This window comes from Dreissena polymorpha, chromosome 2 (assembly GCF_020536995.1).
Source record: "Dreissena polymorpha isolate Duluth1 chromosome 2, UMN_Dpol_1.0, whole genome shotgun sequence".
In the NCBI taxonomy this organism is placed as follows: Eukaryota; Metazoa; Mollusca; class Bivalvia; order Myida; family Dreissenidae; genus Dreissena; species Dreissena polymorpha.
The window spans coordinates 74,430,654-74,451,393 of NC_068356.1; the positions used below are offsets into that span (position 1 = coordinate 74,430,654).

Here is a 20,740-nt window from a genome sequence, read left to right on the forward strand (position 1 = left end):
AAATGCAATTGTTGTACTTGTTTAAAATACCTTTCATGACAGGTCATGTATAATAATTCTTTCATCAAACTAATGACGGGGTTTATTATTAATAATTATTATTTAATATTATTTAAGTATGTTTCTGTTAAGTGTTATATTTGGGTGTAGTTATTTGTAAACATAATGATATTAATGCATACATTTTACTTGTTCATTTCTCTACATGCACGAGTGATTACTAATGGTCCTTTACTATTTGATGCAATATCGTTTTTTTACAGGTGTTCGGGATTACGAACAACTTATGAGCATCAAGTGATCTCTCCTATAAAGTCTTTTGTGACTCACACTCCGCAGAATAACACCATCAGTGTGAAACTACAGTGCATAAACAAATATGACCGACCAAACACATGTAATTTAAAAAAAAACTTCCAGTTTAATATAGATAATATATCAATTATGAAATTAATGAACAATAAATATACAAAGGTTTGATACGGTTTTAAGCTTCTCAGTCTTCTGTGTCTTAAAAATAAAAATTCCTAAATGATGTAATAGAAACATACGTATTTGTATTACATGTACTAGTTTTAAAAGTACACAGTCGTTAATCACAGGCACCACCTCTTTTTCGACAATACATTAGGAAATGAGCCAATGCTACTTTCGATGAGTCCAAACAAAACAAACGACCCGTCAATCATAAGTGATACATGCGTAACTGAAAGCAACACGAACATTTTGAAGAAAACACACATATGAACAACCAGTGGCATACATTTGACGATTTTTATGGTGCAGTTGAAAAAAAAATGTGCAAATGTCTAATCATATATACTGATACCATAATACTTCTGAAATTTCTGAATATTAATTGTATGTGTTTGGCAAAACGCTCGAGCCTTTACGGCTGTAAAGCGACAATACATTAATTATCGCTTTTGCTGTTTTATACGCCTTTTATTGTGTGTTCATTTGGAAGGCACGTAAGCGTCGAACAGCTTGCAGTCCCGTTCGATTTTTATAATAACAATTCAAACACTAAACAAATAAATAATATATTCCGGTTTCTTACTGTCATGTTTCGCAGGAGATTCCTTATGTTCGTTTTCTTCGGTTGTTATGCCGTTTTCTATTCCTTTCACAAAACATATTATTTGTATACATAGTACTATAAAATAACATTTGAAATGTTGAAGCTTGATATACGCGTTTGTTAAATGGTATACACAAATAAAAACAATCCATAGGCAATAAACTACAAGTTAAGAGTTTGACGAAATATTTTTTTCACACAATATGGCACATAACAAACGTGTATTTATTTCATTGTCGATACACATAATACTTTATCAGGTTTTATAATTATATGACGATGTAAATATGTCTTACCTGCTGTCTTTGTCAACATCACTTCAGTCGTAGAAACCTTGCTTGTTTCATTCTCAAAACTTTCAGTCATTTTACTTTTGTTTTTTATGATTTGTGTTGCTGTTTGTGTTGTCGTTGTACATTCATTTAAATCTATGCCCGCCATAAACAAATAAAATTGATAACTGAAACGTCGTCAAAAAATAAACAACGAAAATACATTTATAGTAAGACAAGAGCATACGGATATTTTACAATAGAACTTGCTTTGCGACATTATCGAATACGTTGAAGCTCATTTTAACGGAATTCGTTAGGTAATAAATGTTTTGTTAATATGGCTCTTAAGTTTACCTTCCATTGGTATCATCTCGGACACGCTTACAAGTGGAGATCCATTTACATGTCTAGCAAATTGCCAACTGTCACCTGGTTTAGCAATCATATGATCGAATATGTTGCACATGACATGATTGGCGTCGATGCAAATACACTGCGTTGATTGTGTAGTTTCTCGGGTAGTAACTTTACATTCTCGTTCATTATCAGATACCTTTCCCATGTTTTCCATGTTTTCAGAACCATTGCGACTTCTATAAAATATCCACAATCCGTATAGTCCACTACTCGCATTACAAGTAACTACCAAGTTGGATCTACACAGCGGTCTAACGTTTATTAGTGGATCATTTGACTCTGAAATGTAATTTAAAGATTTTTCAAACTCTATTTCAAAAACAGTACTATTGAAACCCCGGACTGATAATAATCTATCGTCACAACCTCAAATTACTTCATCAAAGGCTTGTTAATAATTAGTGTTCAAACATGACAGAGATAAACACACGAAAAATATATAAAGAAAACTTAAATATGATTAAAATTGAGGTCACAGCATTGCATTAAGCAGATAAAATCAGTTTTTGGTTTGCACCTGTGTAAAGGATTGCTGCTCCACGTTTAGGCACATAGAAAATAAATCAGATACAAAAAGCTTAATATCTTCAATCATATTCACGTATTACAATAAATAGTTTATTATCTACACTCATAAACACATATTACAACAAATAGTTTACTATCTACAATCATATTCACATGTTACAACAAATAGTTTATAATCTGCAATCATATTCACATATTACAGATGATGGTCGTGGATCTAAAGCCTTGATCACAATTCACGGCCTCAGACGTAAACCTTTGAGAAGATGCGCGATTTTATATGGCCTAAAACGCGCTACTAAAGATTTGTAAGAGCACGCACGCCCAGTCAATGCAAGGATGACGAATGTTTTCAATTTTCAAAACGACTCCAATGGATCTGAACATGAATCTTAAAAATGTGATATAGTTTTAATGCTTAAAAATGCCGTCACGTAGAAACAAGCTGTAATTGGGAGATAAACTAATTAAAACAAGAATCTTTTAAAAAAAATCTTTTCGCCGAGTGTTGTATTATAAAAAACATTGTAAGAGCTCATGTAAAGACATATTTAAACGGTAGTGGCTACGGTCTAACGCCCCTCCGCAAAGACTCTTTGAGGAATGTATTGTCTTTCTGATGGGACGTTTCGAGTAAATATAGAAAGACTAATGAATGTCTGTCATACGTATGTGAACAACACTTTGATGAAAGCACTGCGTTAAGTCGACGCAACCTTGTTTCGAACACGGTTTCAGCCTATTCCACAAACGGGTTGCGTCGATATTTTTTCGAAAACACGCGTCAGACGCACGGCGACAGCACATCGTGCATCGAACCTCTGTCACATTAGGCCGTGCGCACGTTGCTCAACTTGCAAAAACTCTTCAAGAAATGCAAACTGTCTTTGAGAACGACGTATGGCACCTATGCAGGCTACGTTCGCGCGGCTGTTAAAAACACCTTAAAACCAAAACAACGAATTTGCGATATACTCACTTTGACATATTGTGTATTTTATATTGTGATTTGAGGTTATGAAAGTGAGATTACTGTTGTGTATATGGATGGATTAAAAGAAAGCCAATGGTTGTTGGCAGGTCGGGCTGCAAAGACCTCGTGAAGAGGCAAGCCAAGGACCTGAAAATACACTCTGATATACACACAAAAGCCAATGGTTGGCAGGTTGACACGTTTATGAGGGAGGAAGCTGGACCGAGCTGACAATTTTAAGTACTTTAGAATGGACCAAGATATGATTCCGAATATTATCTAGTGGGTTACACCTCGCATCTCGAAAAGACAGAGGTACGTTCATGGATGGATTACATGTTAACAGTTAATTGCGACATGTGTATTTATGTTTGTGTTAATCACATTTCTTAATTGCATAATACGTATTCATCAAATTACCGATCTTTTGAGAATTTACGATCTGACTTAACAAAACAAGTAAACATACTAAATTAGTCATACTACATGTATATTCGTACTGGACACGGCAGTAGTCGGACAAATACTAACGTTGTGGGAGTACACGAGGCAGTTAAAAAATACTTTAACAATCATATTTAAAAAAGAATGATAATTTTCGAACAGTAAATGATAAATAAAGATGTGTTTAATTTACAGACACAGACGACCATTTGAATCCGGACGCATAGTTTTTTTTTTATAAAATAGCGATGCTTTGTGGGTGCTCGAGTTTGAATGCTGGGTCCCGGAAAAAAGTTTGAAGTGTATACACGATGTTTGCCAGGTTACGAGTTAATTAGGTGTTCCACGTTCCATTATCCAAAGAGAAGAATGGTGTCAGATTGCAGATAACTGCAGCAGGGGATGGAATTTTCATCACACACGTGTTACAGATGAAGAAAGCGTATGACAAATACGAAAACAAAGTCGGGAACAATGTAACACAGTTGTAAAGTTTCCTGCATTATTCTGCTGGGCTTAGTCGCTGCGGACTATAAGTGTGTTAGAATTAAGCGGATGCTGGAGGAACTGTAGTACTTTCAACTACGCCCTGTCATGGTGTACCTGAATTTTGCCTTCCCCTGCCATGGGCCTCTTCGCAACGACAACATGAAGGTGCATTATTCTCGTTGGAAACGGATAATGAAGCTCCACTCGGACAGGAATTTAAATCAAGAATCAATTCTCGATTGTTGCGCGCAAGGCGAGTTGAGACAATGCTTTGTGTATAATTGCACACTTTGGCGATGCCATAAGACTTCTATTCAGCTAATACCAAGTCGATTCCATAAGGTTTATGCGCATGTTATGCACAACCTGCTGCGTATGTTCAATCCAATGAAGTGTTATCGCGTTAAAGACCTGTTGCTAAACGTCTGTAACGTCGAGCATATTGTCTGGCGCCACACACTGAATCTGAAGGACGCAGGACATAGCAGGCGTTAGAGTTACAAGCGGATGTAAGCTAATAAAGCAGTACCTCACGACTTTTTACAAAAACCCCATCGGAAGCGTTTCTTGGGCAGATACGATGAATGTAAGACAAGTTGTGCGATATGACATGCACAAACGAATACACAAGTGCATCGCAAATTTAAGTTACTCTAACGTGACTTAATGAAAATCAAAGTATGGATCGGTGAATATCTGCGTTTACTTGGCAAACATTTTGCACTTGACTCATTATATTATAAACATAATAATAACCATTTTGAAATATGTTATTTGTAAACAGCTTTATAACTGAAACGAGCAAATTGCAATTCTGTGTTAGTGGTATAAATCATATAATACATGCAACTTAAACACGTAAAAATAACACATGTTTTAAACAAAAAAGAACAACATGACGCATTTATCTACTACATTGATCGACACATACTATATTTAAAACGTCAAAGAACGTTTAGAAGTACGTACTGGACAATTTTTCACCAGACCCATGCGTTTGTCTTTGTTATCAAAATCGTGCGTCTTACGCAGTGGATTGTGACCGATGCGTTAAAAAGGAACACTTTGTTATCGATGTTAAATGCTCGGCTGTAAATGCTGATTAATTTTAAAAACAATTATTTAGTATTTGTCTTTATAATTTTAAACGATTCTAAATCAAATCCATCTGATTCAAATACTTAGTTAAAACTTGTGAGTCAGTTTATTTGATCTAAAGGTAAAACCATCAAAACTTTTTGTCGTGTTTGTATGATAATCCTTAACAAATAATTGTTTGTATAGGGTCCTTGAGTGGCAATAATCCGGATTGCTATTACAACAAATATGTGATTATGTTTTATAAATTTAAGCAAACAAATATATTATGACAAAGTTACTTCAGATATTTTCCAGAAAGAATGATATAGAACTATCGACGTTTGCAAAAATAAACAAACACTATCAACTATTAATGTTCAGAAGGTTATGAATAATAGACAAGTTTTATCCATTTTATCGATACGATATGCACAAAACTTCTATCAACACGTTAAACATACCATTGTTCATCTTTATAAGAAATGATAATGAACACTGCAGATTCGAAGATAGAAAAACCGTGTCTTGAAAAATTGCATTATAACAGCTATAAATTTTGAATGACGAACAGCTTAAGTTTAAACCTTATTCCGCTAGAAATTACCATGGCTCCGGTTATGCAAAATACGATAAAAGGAAAATAAACAGATGCGTAAGTTTACTTGCTGATGAATATGATTCCAGCTAACTGCGACACAATCAAATAAATGTCACGTTTTGTTTTAAAAAGCGCTATAAATAATTCAATGTCAGACAAAACTGCCACAAAGTGCAGAAAGTAACATGGTAATGAACACGCATGTGAAGTTTCATTACTCCACTAATATGTGTATACATAAACAAATATTATATAATATATCATATAATACTTGCACACTATTAAATGTTTTATTTATTGTTGTATAGAAAGGGAAGCGAAAAACTTACGGACACATTCTGCAGAAATCAATACTGCGCACAGCTCTATTATCCAATTTAGGTTCATCATTAAGAAGACTTCATAAAACTTGCATATAACCAAGCTGTAGTTGCTACATTGAATTGCATTTCACATATCATGAGAATATTATAATTGGTAAGCGAAACTGGCAATATGCCTTTAACAATGCTCAGTGGAAGTTTATAAGTTTCAGTTTATTTTCTCCAAGTATGTGTCCTAGAGTAACAGGCTAAAGTGCTTGATCATAGGTAATTGTCGTCTCGTGTACTACTTAAATGTACCCCCAGTACTCTTAAGTACATGTTTACTCAAATGTACCCGGGTACTGAAAATATACTGAAACGTACCCGAGAATTATATTGCTAAATTGGTCGTTGTCGGCTTGCTTTTTTTTTAAATAGATAATGATATTTATGTCAATATTCTGTAAAAGGGCCTCAATATTATCGAAACTCCGACTCAAAAAGCACGTTGAGGCAGGTTTTGTTCAATGAGATTTGTTTTCGTTTTCCGTTGCGCGTTTTACGACATCGGATTTTGAGCGAGAATAAAACTCGGGTAGAGTCGTTACGTGAACGGTTTAGTATATTACCCGTAGATCTACCCGGAGTACATTTAAGTATACTTAATGGTATCCAGGGTACATTTAAGTAGTAACCGAGCCGACAATGACCAATCGAGCGTTACTGCCTGATCGTTTTGTAATTTATCAGGCGAAGATTAGAATTAAACAAATTATTCGTACCGAGCCTGATATATTAAAATAGTCAAGCAGTAACCTATTTTTCTGTGTATCATCCCTTTGCGTTCGCACTTTAAAGGTACTGTCAACCACGACGACGTAGAAAAGAAAAGTTGTAAAATACCTATTTTTTACAATTATTAGTTTATATTGATTCAAATATTACGACTGGTATATTACATTACATGAAAAAAGTTGTTAAGGTTGCATATTTTAAGTATATTTGGTAATAAATTTTACTGGGTATGTCTACCAGGTGACTACCAGTTAACTATAATTAACGCCGGAAGATTGATCGTCATCGTCATGTGGTAAACCCAGGAATTCTTATTGTGCATGCGTAGCGAATTGTATAGATCTTAGATAGAAAATGATCAATCTACTAGCGTTATTAATAGTGTGTATATCATTATGTCACCTTTTTTCGCGATGTACTTTCGATTTCACATTGCGAAATTTTATTACGAAATATACTGAAAATATTAACTTTTTCAAGTTATGTTATATACCAGTCGTGATATTTTCATCAATATAAACTAATAATTGTAAAAAATACGGTATTTAAGAACTTTTCTTTTTTCGTCATTCTTGGTTGACAGTCCCTTTAAAAGAAATATTAAAATATAATAGGTGTGTGAAGTTGGCTCGCCGTTCGACGTTCGACAATAGCTCAACATTCAAATTACCGAATGTCGAGCTGGCTCGGCATTCCAGCTCGACATTCATTTCGACATTCGGATATAGTGTTGTACAATAATTTTTGAATGTCGAGCTGGCTCGGCATTCCAGCTCGACATTCAGTTCGACATTCGGATATAGTGTTGTACAATTTTTTTTTAATGTCGAGCTGGCTCGGCATTCCAGCTCGACTTTCTGTTCGACATTCGGATATAATGTTGTACAATAATTTTTGAATGTCGAGCTGGCTCGGCATTCCAGCTCGACATTCAGTTCGACATTCGGATATACTGTTGTACAATTATTTTTGAATGTCGCGCTGGCTCGGCATTCCAGCTTGACATTCAGTTTGACATTCGAAAATAATGTTGTTCAATAATTTTTGTACTACAGCTACTACTACTACTACAACTACTACTACTGCTACTGATGCTGCCGCTACTGCTGATACTGCTACTGCTGCTACTGATGCTGCTGTTACTGTTTCTACTGCAGCTACTACTACAACAACTACTAATACTGCTACTGCTGCTACTGCCGCTACTGCTGCTACTGCTACTGCTGCTGCTGCTGCTACTGCTTCTACTGCAGCTACAACTACTATAACAACAACTACTACTACTGCTACTGTTGGTGGTTCTGCAACTGCTACAACACTGCTACTGCTACTATTACAACTCCTGATTCTGCTACTACTACAACTACTACTACCACTAAAACCAGTCCCACTACCACTACCAATACTACCAGTATCACTAACACTACTGCTACTACTACTACTGCTACTAGTACTACTGCTGCTGCTATTTCTGCTACTTCTGCTACTACTGCTACTCCTGCTACTGCTGCTAGTGCTGCTTCTCCTGCTACTGCTGCTACTGCTACTACTACTGCTGCTACTGCTGCTGCAGCTACTGCTGCTGCTTCTACTACTACTACTACTACTACTAATAATAATAATAATAATAATAATAATAATAATACTGCTACTGCTACTGCTACTGCTGCTGCTGCTGCTACTGCTGCTACTGCCGCTACTGCTGCTACTGCTACTGCTGCTGCTGCTACTGCTTCTACTGCAGCTAATAGTACTGCTACAACAACTACTACTACTGCTACTGCTGGTGGTTCTGGTACTGCTTCTACACTGCTACTGCTATTATTACTACTCCTGATTATGTTACTACTACAACTACTACTACCACTACCACCAGTCTCACTACCACTACTACCAGTCTCACTACCACTACCGCTACTACTACTACTACTACTACTACTACTACTACTACTACTACTACTACTACTACTACTACTACGACTACTACTACTACTTCTACTACTACAACTACTTCTACTACTACTTCTACTACTACTACTACTACTACTACTACTACTACAACTACAACTACAACTACTACTACTTCTACTACTACTACTACTACTTCTACTACTGCTACTACTACTACTTCTGCTACTACTACTACTACTACTACTACTACCGCAGCTACTTCTGCTACTACTGCTACTGCAGATACTCCTCCTACTGCTGCTACTGTTGTTACTCCTGCTACTGCTGCTACTGCTACTACTGTTGCTACTGCTGCTACTACTGTTGCTGCTACTGCTGCTGCTGCTACTGATGCTGCTACTGCTTCTACTGCAGCTACTACTACTACTACAACAACTTCTAAAACTGTTACTACTGCTACTGCTGCTACTGCTGCTACTGCTTTAACTGCTACTACTACTGCAGCTTCTGCTACTGCTGCTACTGCTGCTGCTACTGCTGCTGCTGCTGCTGCTATTGCTGCTGCTTCTGCTGCTGCTACTGTTGCTGCTGCTGCTGTTATTTCTGCTACTAGATGCCGCTTTTTTTACTTAAGCCGAAAAAGTAACTATAACACCGTGCTTGCAGTTTAAAAAATTACTCCCACACCGGTCGACATACGACACTTGCGCGATATTGGCTCGATATATCGTATTGAGCGTCGAGAGAATGTCGTGCGTCGAGAGAATGTCGTGTGTCGACCTAGTGATTTTTAGGTCGACAGGCGAAATTTTCGCGATATATCATATTGACTGTCGACTGATTTGTCGTGCGTCGAGAGAATGTCGAGTGTCGCGCTCGAAGGTCGACACACGACATTCTCGCGACATTCTCTCGAAGGTCGACACGCGCGACACTCAACTTGGCCCTATCCAGATTTCGTATGTATCTCCTTATCTCTTATCGTTTACAACAATTATTCAGGGTTTAAACAGCCATTCGCTTCACATGCGCATTCAAACAAGCATCCTTGGTCAGATCGAGAGCACTTACATCGTGCTGTACTACACTTGGTTTGACAGCCACTTGATACCAACTGGACACATGCTGCAGGGACCTTTGGTTTCCTCATCCATACCAGTTTCAATGAATTTTCCTTAAATTTCCATTCGCCAGTATCAAGAGGATTATCAGGCTGAAAATCCTTATCTGTGGCATTTAACCATACCTTTGCCTGATAATGTGCCCTTTTAATGTGAAGTTCAAGCGCATCATTTGTAGGGGGTAACAAATCCAAACTCTTCCTGGCTTTAAAAAATAACCGATACCTAAATGTGTCAATGTTTGGCGGGTGGTCCTGACAGCAGCCATACAGCACACACAGAAATTTAGAAACTGCTAGAGCATCACCATCTCCACCATCACCCTCCAATGTATCAGGTTGTGCGATATACTTCACCCAGGCGGTTATCTTACTTATTCCATTTAAAGCAGACGTGGAGTAGATCATGGCAATTTGTGAAACCCCAAAATGTTCCTTCTGACATTTTCACCTAGTTGTTCAGAAATCGTGTGCACAGGATAACATTTTCTTTGTTTTCTCGTACCAGATATCATATATACCTCGGCCTCAGCTCCAATGTGGTATATAAACAAGACAGAACGTCAGTGTCTCTAAAATATACGTCTAAACGCTTTTAGCATCTATCAATAGCGTCCCTTGAGTGCAATATCATCCGCGTATCTGCCCCCTTATGATTTAGACATAGGTTTGCCGCATGAAAAGTACTCGACTTTGAATCTTTATCACCTGGAAATCCACCTCCTACAACTATAGTTGATCCCGCTGGAAGATTTTCTGATTGTTTCAGCAATTTGTTTGAGAATAATTCAGCCAAGTCTGCTTTATTGTCATTGTGTGTGATATAATGTTCCCATATATGCGGAAATGGAACGTTTGGACTCGTTATGAGCTTCCTAATAGGTCGACGCTTTCCTTTCCTCTTTACTCTCGTTGCTTCTTTGATAGATTTACTTCCAAAGAATCGATAAAAAGTCACATCAACCCGGGTAGTGTTTGCGCTGAAATGCATTAAAACAGATGTTACAAAAACAGTTGCATATTGTCCAAAAGTTTGACGGTCCTTAGGCTTACCTAAACTATGTATTAGCGCATGTCCATCAATTATTACACATGTTGCATCAGTCGTTGTCGGAACAACTTGAGGCGTCACTATATCATTGTCCTTTGTATTAAAGCACTTGGGGTATGTTTGATCTCTGTGTTTCATGCATTTACCCACTAGCCTTTGCAAATGATAATGGCACAACAGAAAGTTCATTTTCTAGTACAGATGCGGTTTCTACGGCTCTCCCTGACTTAGCTGCGTTGAAAAGTCCCTGCATTAGCTTTTTGTCAGCCTTTAAAATCTGTGTCACTCTCTGCTTTTCACTGACTCTCCTTTTAGAGATATGCAAATGTTTTGGACTGTACATTTTGAATAGGAGCATAAAATTCAACATTTTGCTCTTTGAGCCTTTCCTCTGCAAATTCCTTGAGTAATGTTTTTCCTCGACTTAAACAGGTTAATAAATCATCTCTGATATCATTGGTTGCAACGTCCTTAGATGCTATTGAGAACAGTCTGTTCTTGAGAACAGTCTGTTCTCCTCTTCATGCACTCCGAATATATCATATGAACCAAAGAACTGCATCATTTTCTTGAGGCACTCTTCCTCTGAAGAAACTCTCGGACGAGTTCCATCTTCTATATTCTTGAATATTCCAATATCTTCGTCATCATCATGTTGATTGAAAAATTTATGGTACTACTGGAAACCTCAGATCTTACTGACCACGTAATACAAAACCTATCTCTTGCCTGGTCCTGTCTTGTTATTCCAATAATACCCCTGTCGTTTTCACACATTCTGTTTATCCACTCAGTAGTTTGGTCGACAGGTACTCCGTTGAATGCTTTTTCCTTCAGCCTGACTTCAAAGTGACCTTCAATAAATTCATATATTCTAATGCTGTTATGTCTGCTAGATATACAGGACCCCAACGGGCATAGTTTGTGTGGTCATACATCATTAGCCACGGTAGCATTTCGGAAAAGGCTTCAATATGCAACAGCCGATCACCTATTCTTTGGGTTTTAATGAACTTCCTAAGGATGTCAACCACATGTAGGTAGGAATTCCCGATAGAAAAGTGCTTCACTTCTTTTTTCTATTTGTCGAATTTTTCTAGTTATTCACCTATCTTTTTCTCCTTGACTGCTTCAAGAAGATTATCATTTGCTTTACGAATATAATCTTGGTTCAAGCGACTTTTCATTTCGAAGGCAACCTGTTATTCGCTTACTTCATGTTCAAGTTCTGGGATTTCTTCTTCCTTAGATTCTAACCACTGACGAAAATATCTTAACTTTAAGCTCCAAATCGCCTCATATGCAAGCATATGGCCCCTAACCGCACGATACTATGCCTTTCCATCCATAACCTTAGTAAAAGCATTTGGTCCAAATACACCCGCTTCAAGAAATACGTCATCCAATCCTAAACATTCCATATGTTGACCGATCTCGCGAAGGAAATTGAAGCATACATGAAGTCCTCCCATCACAAAAATAACATTCTTGTAACTTTTTTTATTTGCCCAAAATATTTCTTTACCTTTGTTGTATAATGGCTGGTCAGCAGTTATAACAGTGTATTTCTGTCCAACATGCCTACTTATTCAATCAAATCTATTTATGATAGTTACGATTGTGTCGTACTCATCCGCCGGTGCACACAGAAAAGGTAGCATTTCTGGTCTGGTTACACTATGACTTTGTTGATATGTTGTTTCATTATATGCGCCCTAGAGCGGTACAGACAGTTTTCCAGACGATGACTGTATACCAATATGTTTTAAGATATATATTACAACACTTTACTTAAGTAATTGCACTGTTTTTTCTAAAGATTATAAATGGTACATTGGTCTCATGCACATCACAAGTTTTGTACCAAAACCAAGGATGTCATTTCAATATTCCAATCAGTGCAAAAGTTTCATTCCTTTTAGATCATGTATTACCATGCCAGGAAAAGTCATGATTAAAATGAGACATTCGCAGTAACATAATACAATATGAGATCACATAGTGGCATACATTTAAAAACAAAATACTCAAATAAAACGGGCAAAGTACAATATATGACAACTCATGAGCATCCACTTGACTGGAAGGGATAATAATTCTGAATAGTTATATACCTTTGATGCTGCATAAATCACTATCAATTGCTCCTAATGAGTCTTACTTTTTGCTTGATACAAATAGCGTTTTCCTTTGCAGGGGCACTTAATCTTCATTTACTTTCAGTTACAATGCCTGGCTATTTTCTGTATTGGGTTTTCTGTACAAGCATGATGTCAACAGGGATTAGATCAGCATTATAAGATATATGCAGTTTAAACAGGCTGGAGAATGTACACTTAAAAACAATGTAATAAGATATTGAAATACACGAATGAGTTTCAGTCTTTTTAAAGCGTACGTTGTACATCATTATATATATAATGGATCCTTTTAATTGTTCTTTTTACTTTTCAAATATGTTTATAGAGTTAATAAAAATTAGCAAAAACTATTCCATTGTTTCAAAAGTACTTTTTGAACATAATATTTTATTCTGTTGATTTCCAATGCCAGTTGTCATGTTTATTTTGGCATAAAGTGCACTAAATGACCTTTTGACCTATATAAGTGAACACTAGAATAGATATCATTTTAATTAGAACCAAGCAGGTTCATTTTCAGACAATATTACTGCCTTAAACTTTTCAATTTTGGTTATAAATCTCATTTAGATGTATTTCATCTCCTAAACAACTGAAACCTGTACCTATTGACCTTTGACCTAATTAAAAGGATGGCAAGCACTTGAGAAGGTGACATCCCCTCTAGATTTTCAGGAGAGGGTATGTAGATACCAAAAAACATAAAAAGAGGCCATGCCTAAAAAATGCCAACCAACTTTTTTTTCAGGCACATTTCTCAGATTTTAGGTAACTAAAAAACTGTTGGAATTTCAGTTGCTCTGTGGTTTTCTTGAACTCAGTGAAAACTAGCTATTTGCGGTAAAAGATACGGTAAAAATTAAAATGACATAAATCCACAGGGCTTTGCATTTGTAAATATGTGAATCTTCATGTAACACATAACACAAAAATACGTTGTTTTTATCTACCGATTTATTGACGTCCGGATAATGTCCATTAAACCGCGCACATGCATGTGAATGATTTTTAAAACATTCAAACGTTCGACGTTATCATTCTTATTTGCTTTGAAACGTCAACGTATTTGTTATTCAATGATGTAATGATAATCACGAAGTGCACTGAATATTTGAAACATGTTTTTATTCTAGTGTAAAACGCGATTATTAAATCCAACAAAACCTGGAGCTTTTCTCAAAGGCAATCCCTAATTTTATGTTATCAATAACTGAAGCCATCATTGTTTTTTAATGTTTGGTAATGAAGGTATTATACATGTGTTGTGTTAAGGCTTAATTGGTAGGTGAAAAGGCATTAATTATAATTACTTCCATCAATGCATCATTAACTACACCGTTATCAGAGTAATTTGGGGGTAAAGAGGAATTCGAACAAGGCTAAATACAATGTTTTTGAGTGGACCACCAAGTTTTTTTTTTAACAGTTGTACTTAGTTTTAATCTGTCAGCTAGTTTCTTAATTGTATTATCTTATTGAAAATTGTACAACCTTGTATTGGTTTGTTTCTTAAAGTTCAGAATTTTTGCCACAAAGATGTATGTTTATGTATTTCCTTTAACGATAAGCTCGTTTTCTCCGAACACGTTTCCGTTTATTGTGTTCAAGCCAAGTTGGCTTACAGCTGCAAATGATAACATCTCTAGTCTGTATAGCTATGAGCGCTGAGTGCTGTTGGGAAGTGTTTTGGGAGACCTATAAAATACATTTAATAACAGGGGATGGTTGCAAAAATTGAATTGAATAGAGACACACATTGCACAGACTATTTCTAACTCGGTTCGACGTATATGACATCTTCATCTTGAATATAAACGGCGACAATTACAATTGGCACGCTCTTAGCGTTTATGTAATTTAAAAAAAAATAAAGGTCAGTTTAGACAGCGAGTCGTTACACAAGTTTCAGTGATGGCAAAAATGTACAAATCAGTTATTTGATGATCTTTATTTTATAATATTCGAGAATACATAACGACGCATTTTAAACAAAAGGCAACTGTGAGTTTAATAGAAGTAAGTTCGAATATACAAATATGAATATGAGTGTATAGTTTAAATATAAATGACGTGAAGATTAAACAATGGTTAGTGAACGTGTTTATGAATATTATTATTGTTTCTAAATAATACAATATATTTCATAATCGTTATAGGATAATTAATAGGAAATGAATTTGAAGATTATTCAACTAAAATGTTTTCTTAGATCCATTCAATAAATAATTAAGGAACAAGTTACACCGAAAACATAGATCGACGGACCATGTACATGTAACATAAAATACATGTAACATGAAGTGCATACATTAATAATTCAGAAAAAAGGCTAGTTAAATCATTTGCATTGTTATAATAATTCAGGAAGAATTGGAACTATTTAATTCAAAAACATTAATTATATGTTTACTTTATAATTACTAATATATAACAAGAAATATCTTTAAAAAAGATATACGGCGTTGATTGTGGTTGGAGTTTATGAAAGGTAAAGAGTTCAATGAATGAGATCAAGGAAAGCGAATGTCTTTTTCTGTGCAGTTCTTAGCTGCATCACACGCAGTACGGGATGTTACGCGGAGTTTTTGCGTCTTATTTTACATTATTACATATTGCTGGTCATAAACCTAAAGATACAAAACAGAAAACCAAAAGAATAATGGAAGTGAAATTAAAACATATGAGTCAACCGGCCACACGCGAAGTATCCGTACATATTTTAAATATTTATACGCGCGTTCTTCGAACAAACCTGTTTTAGTGGTTTGTCGGGCATTGCTATTTGATTCGATTATTAACAGTATCGAGAATCATCGAGCTAATGCTTAATACATTAATCAATATGGTGGAATAATTCTTGTTAAATTAATAAAAAATAATATTTATCATGGTATTGTTGAAAACACATTAAGAATCTATTAATGACATACCATAATTATATCGCTGGATATCTTCACTTAACATATTTCTGGTCTAAAGAAAATTCCAGTTCACCTAGTTCACGCTTTAGCGTCTTTATTATATAGCAATTATTTTACTGCCCGCGAACTCCGGTCAGCGATGACCTGTATATAAACTTTGACATTCACACACACTAACCGCGAACTTACGAAGGTGTAGAATCTACGCACAAATTATATTGATGTGAAGAGTTAAGTGTAAAACTGTTCAATCTATCATGCCTTTTCATAAGAGATAAAATTGTTTCATGCTGAACACGCAGTAAAACAGTGTTAGAAAGACGCGGCCATGTTTCCAATGTTCTGGTGGTATTCGCAAATCAGCCAATGGACTTAATGAAGTGTATTCATTCGTGGATAGCCGCGGGCATTTTTATGAATGTAACCTAAAGGTCACCTAAGGTCAAAAGTGACGTTAAACAGCTACGCCGAAAAAATCATACATGCTTTTATATAAAAACGCAAGCACGCACACTCGCTTGTGTAACTCACTGGGACGTTTAACATAGAATTGATGAGTTGAATATACAGTCGCGCGGTTTTGACCAATATCTACGGTTCGCATTACTAATCTTGAAACAAAATACATCATCATTCAATTTAATACCTAAAAATCTGGTTAAAACAGGGAAGCAATACAGGAAAGATGAGATTAAATAACAAACGTATATCAACAATGTCCCTTCTTCAATTATTTCAATATAAAGCATAGTCACGTGAATCGTCAAGTTTACCGCCTGCAAAAGTGGACGAATCAGCAAAATGTAGTGAAAACGACGTTTGCATGGTCGAAAATACATATTTTGAAAAGAAAGTTTAAGAATATTAAAATGGCATTTTTATTATTTATTTTTTTGCTTTTTCGCATAGTTTTATAAGTAACGCTTTTCTGCAATTCTGCGAAAAACGAACAATGCAGGAATCTCAGACATTCCAAATTGCAAACCCTAAATCTGTATTCCCTTTTATGAACCATTTATTTTCTAATTCAACTCTTATGAACATAAATATGGATCAAGCTATATTTATTTATCAAATATCCAGACATAAATGCATTACGTATGCAAATATGTAAATGTCATAACAATTTAAAATTCCAGCTTCACTAGCAAGGCTGCATAAACACTAATAAGTGTCTGTGTCTTCTTTGATAACTTAATATTTGTTTTGTAAACGGATCTTCTTCAAACAAAACAACAAAGTAAGCGAGTGATTCAGCTTGTTTCAAATTCAAATGGCTTCATTGATAGGCCGTTAGCGAGTATTTAACTTCAAAGTGCAAGTCGCACGAGAGATCAGTGATTTTTTTCAAAGGCTCTGAAACATAGATGTTAACAAAAGCCGTCAAAACGGGTACTGATATATGATGGTTCAGTTTTCCTACATTACAATTTCGAAAATAATTTTATGGGAAACTAGTCCTTTGCATAGTCAATATTTGTCATACATTAATTATGCACGACAAATAGGAATCAAAATGTTTAGTTCTGTTGTTGCTTTCTCACTAAAATGGCCTATGCCCAAACTCTTATATCTCGAAGAGTTTCTCTCATACTTTGCGTATACCTGCTGATTTACACTTATCCATTTCAATAACAGACGATGCTTTCATCTCACGTCCTTCTGTTTAGTTTGAAGCTTCATTTATACGCGAACAAATAAACTACACATCTACAATCATTCAAATAAATATTGAAACAATCATTTTGGGCCGTGCTCTGTGAAAAGGAGGTTTAATGCATGTGCGCAGTCCGTACAGGCTAATCTAGGACGACACTTTCCGCTTTTATGATATTTTTCTTGAAGGAAAGTCTCTTATTAACCAAATTTAGGTTTAGGCGGAAAGTGTCATCCCTGCACAGGCTAATCTGGGACGACACTTTACGCACATGCGTTAAACCCCATTTTCACATAGCACGGCTCATTTTATTTATTTAAGGGATTTGTATGTGAACGAGCTGTCGTATGATTGTGCGCAATTTTTCGTCGACCAGTCGTTACCAGTCTGCACGCAATCGCCAACCAGCCATTTTTTAGTAAATTGTGTATGACAAGTCTAAAAGAAATCGAGCAGAGACCATTGAAAGCTTTTAAAAGCGACATGTAAGATCAGCCGCGATTTAAATGGGTCTTCACACCAATAGAAGACCGTAAACAATTTGAACTCCAATCAGTCGGCTAAACTACGTGACCACTCGACTTAAAGTGAATTTAGCATTAATAAAGCATCTGGGTATTGTAACTATAAATGTCCAACGTGTTATTTAAGGAATAACGTATAGGAGCTCTTGCTTCGCTTTAAAGAACCGTTCCAAACAATGTGTAAATGGATGTTATATTGAACTAATTCAATGGTTAAAAAAAAGCTTCTGATACTCCCTGAAAAATAAGTGTTTATCTTGATCGTTTGAACTTGTACACGCAAATAAATGACAGTTCCGTGGTAGATACATACAATACATTAGTTAATATCGGTGTTTGGTCGAATATAAGTAATAGAATATTTCCGGAAACAACAAATATTGGTTTTATTCTATGCTTTTATAGTAAAACAAATGAACACTGGGGTATTCCTATCCATTATGTATTTTTTCTAAGGAATATATATTTTTCACCAACCCATCATTTGAGAATGTATCATATAAATGCTCAGTAGCTGAATCATTTCCGAATTAAATTAATATTAAGAACTTTTTATGTCCCCCACTACATATTGTTTTTGCCCTGTCTGTTGGTTTGTCTGTTGGTTGGTTTGCGCCAACTTTAACATTTTGCAATAACTTTTGCTATATTGAAGATATAGGTCAAGGTCAAGGTCATCCTTCAAGGTCAGAGGTCAAATATAGGTGGCCAAAATCGCTCATTTTATGAATACTTTTGCAATATTGAAGATAGCAACTTCATATTTGGCATGCATGTGTATCTCATGGAACTGCACATTTTGAGTGGTGAAAGGTCAATGTCAAGGTCATCCTTCAGGGTCAAGTATATGGGTCAAAATTGCGCATGTAATGTCACTTCTGCAATATTGAAGCTAGCAATTTTATATTTGAAATGCGTGTTTATCTCAAGGTGCTGCACATTTTGAGTGGTGAAGGGTCAAGGTCATCCTACAAGGTCAAACGTCATATAGGGGGACATTGTGTTTTTCAAATACATCTTGTTCATTGTGGTTTAGACTCCAAAAATACACGTTTTGTACCATATTTTCATCGATTATCTGACCGAATACCTATTTGACAACTTACTTATTCATGTAAATGCATGTGTTATTTTGTCATGCGACCTACACATACGCATTACTCAAGAATATATTTTGGTTGTGAACATTGCTATAATCTGTGATTTTATTCTTCTATTTGTCTTAAACATCATATTTCGACCTATATTCAAGTATACACGTGTCATATGTAAAAACAATTCAAACAATGATAGTGTAGGTAATTCGAAATATAAAAGTAGCTTAAATAGCCCCGGACATTCATGCATATTCTTTCCTATATCTAATAGTTTGCCTCTTACTCTATATTTAATTTATACATATTAAAACTGTGTGCTTACTTATTTGTACAAAAGAACATACATTAGGCAAACTCTATTTAGCACTTTGAACTTTTTGTGCAAAAAAATATTTTCAATATATAGTATTACATACATGTATGTTATGTTGTATCAGCTTCTGTGCATGTACTAAAATAGTGTATGTAAACATAGTTGTATTAATCAAAACATTCGTATTCAACACATGTTGCAAAAACACAACGTTTCAAGGAAGGTAACTTGTACTTACTTAGATTAAACCATGAATCTAGACTTTCTATATAAAAATTACACATATATATGACAGATAACTTAAGAATGTATAGCAATTTAATTAATTAACTGATAATGCAGATTTTAAAATATAGCTTTTATTCAAAATATTTATTTACGGTAATGTGATTAAATGTCACTTTAAGAGATGTCTGCAAATGTTTCACCTGGGACCAGTTTTTCAATGCTTCTTCTGTTTTAGTTATAGTTTTATACATTTCAAATGTTTGCTTCATGTTATTTATAAGTCAAAATTGTGAAGGGCATCTTTTTTCTTCTGACAATTAAAGATAAACCATGTAATTTCAAGGCATACAATCTTTACATCAGTCATTTTTGAATTTGTACTTCCAAGTATAAAATCCTGATATGTCAACTGTACGTGTAAGCCTGGTCTACTTCTATGGAGAATGTCAACAGCAAATTTTATCATTTCTTAGGTATACGGGCATTACCTGAACAAGTGTGTTATGTTTTAATGACACTTATTATTTCTTTGTTCAGGTCCAGCGTGAAAGCGAAATTAGTTTATTTCGTGTTCGCATTAATTTCGTATGAACACAAGTATGTCAGAACTCAAATAATATACCAGACATCGTTGCTTCTTCGTATTTTATATAAACAAAGATAAAACAATCAATTTTATTTTGCTTAATATTGCATTTTAAATTTTGTTGAGTTTACTATTTCAGATAATATATATGATACAGTGTAAACAAGTGGTGGCACTGAGACACACATACAAGATATATATGCTTG

General features: G+C 35.3%; 1 protein-coding gene across 1 annotated transcript in view; it reads right to left on the reverse strand.

Annotated features, from left to right (window-relative positions):
* LOC127869824 (uncharacterized) overlaps positions 1-6,361 on the reverse strand; it is a 10,436-nt gene extending 4,075 nt beyond the window's left edge. The window contains exons 1-4 of the mRNA XM_052412483.1: positions 6,215-6,361; positions 1,711-2,052; positions 1,378-1,509; positions 1,061-1,123 (exon numbers count right to left, since the gene is read on the reverse strand). Coding sequence (XP_052268443.1) covers positions 1,061-1,123; positions 1,378-1,509; positions 1,711-2,052; positions 6,215-6,275 — 598 coding nt within the window. The 5' untranslated portion in view covers positions 6,276-6,361. The remainder of the gene's footprint in view (positions 1-1,060; positions 1,124-1,377; positions 1,510-1,710; positions 2,053-6,214) is intronic.
* Between the last annotated feature and the right edge of the window lie 14,379 nt (positions 6,362-20,740).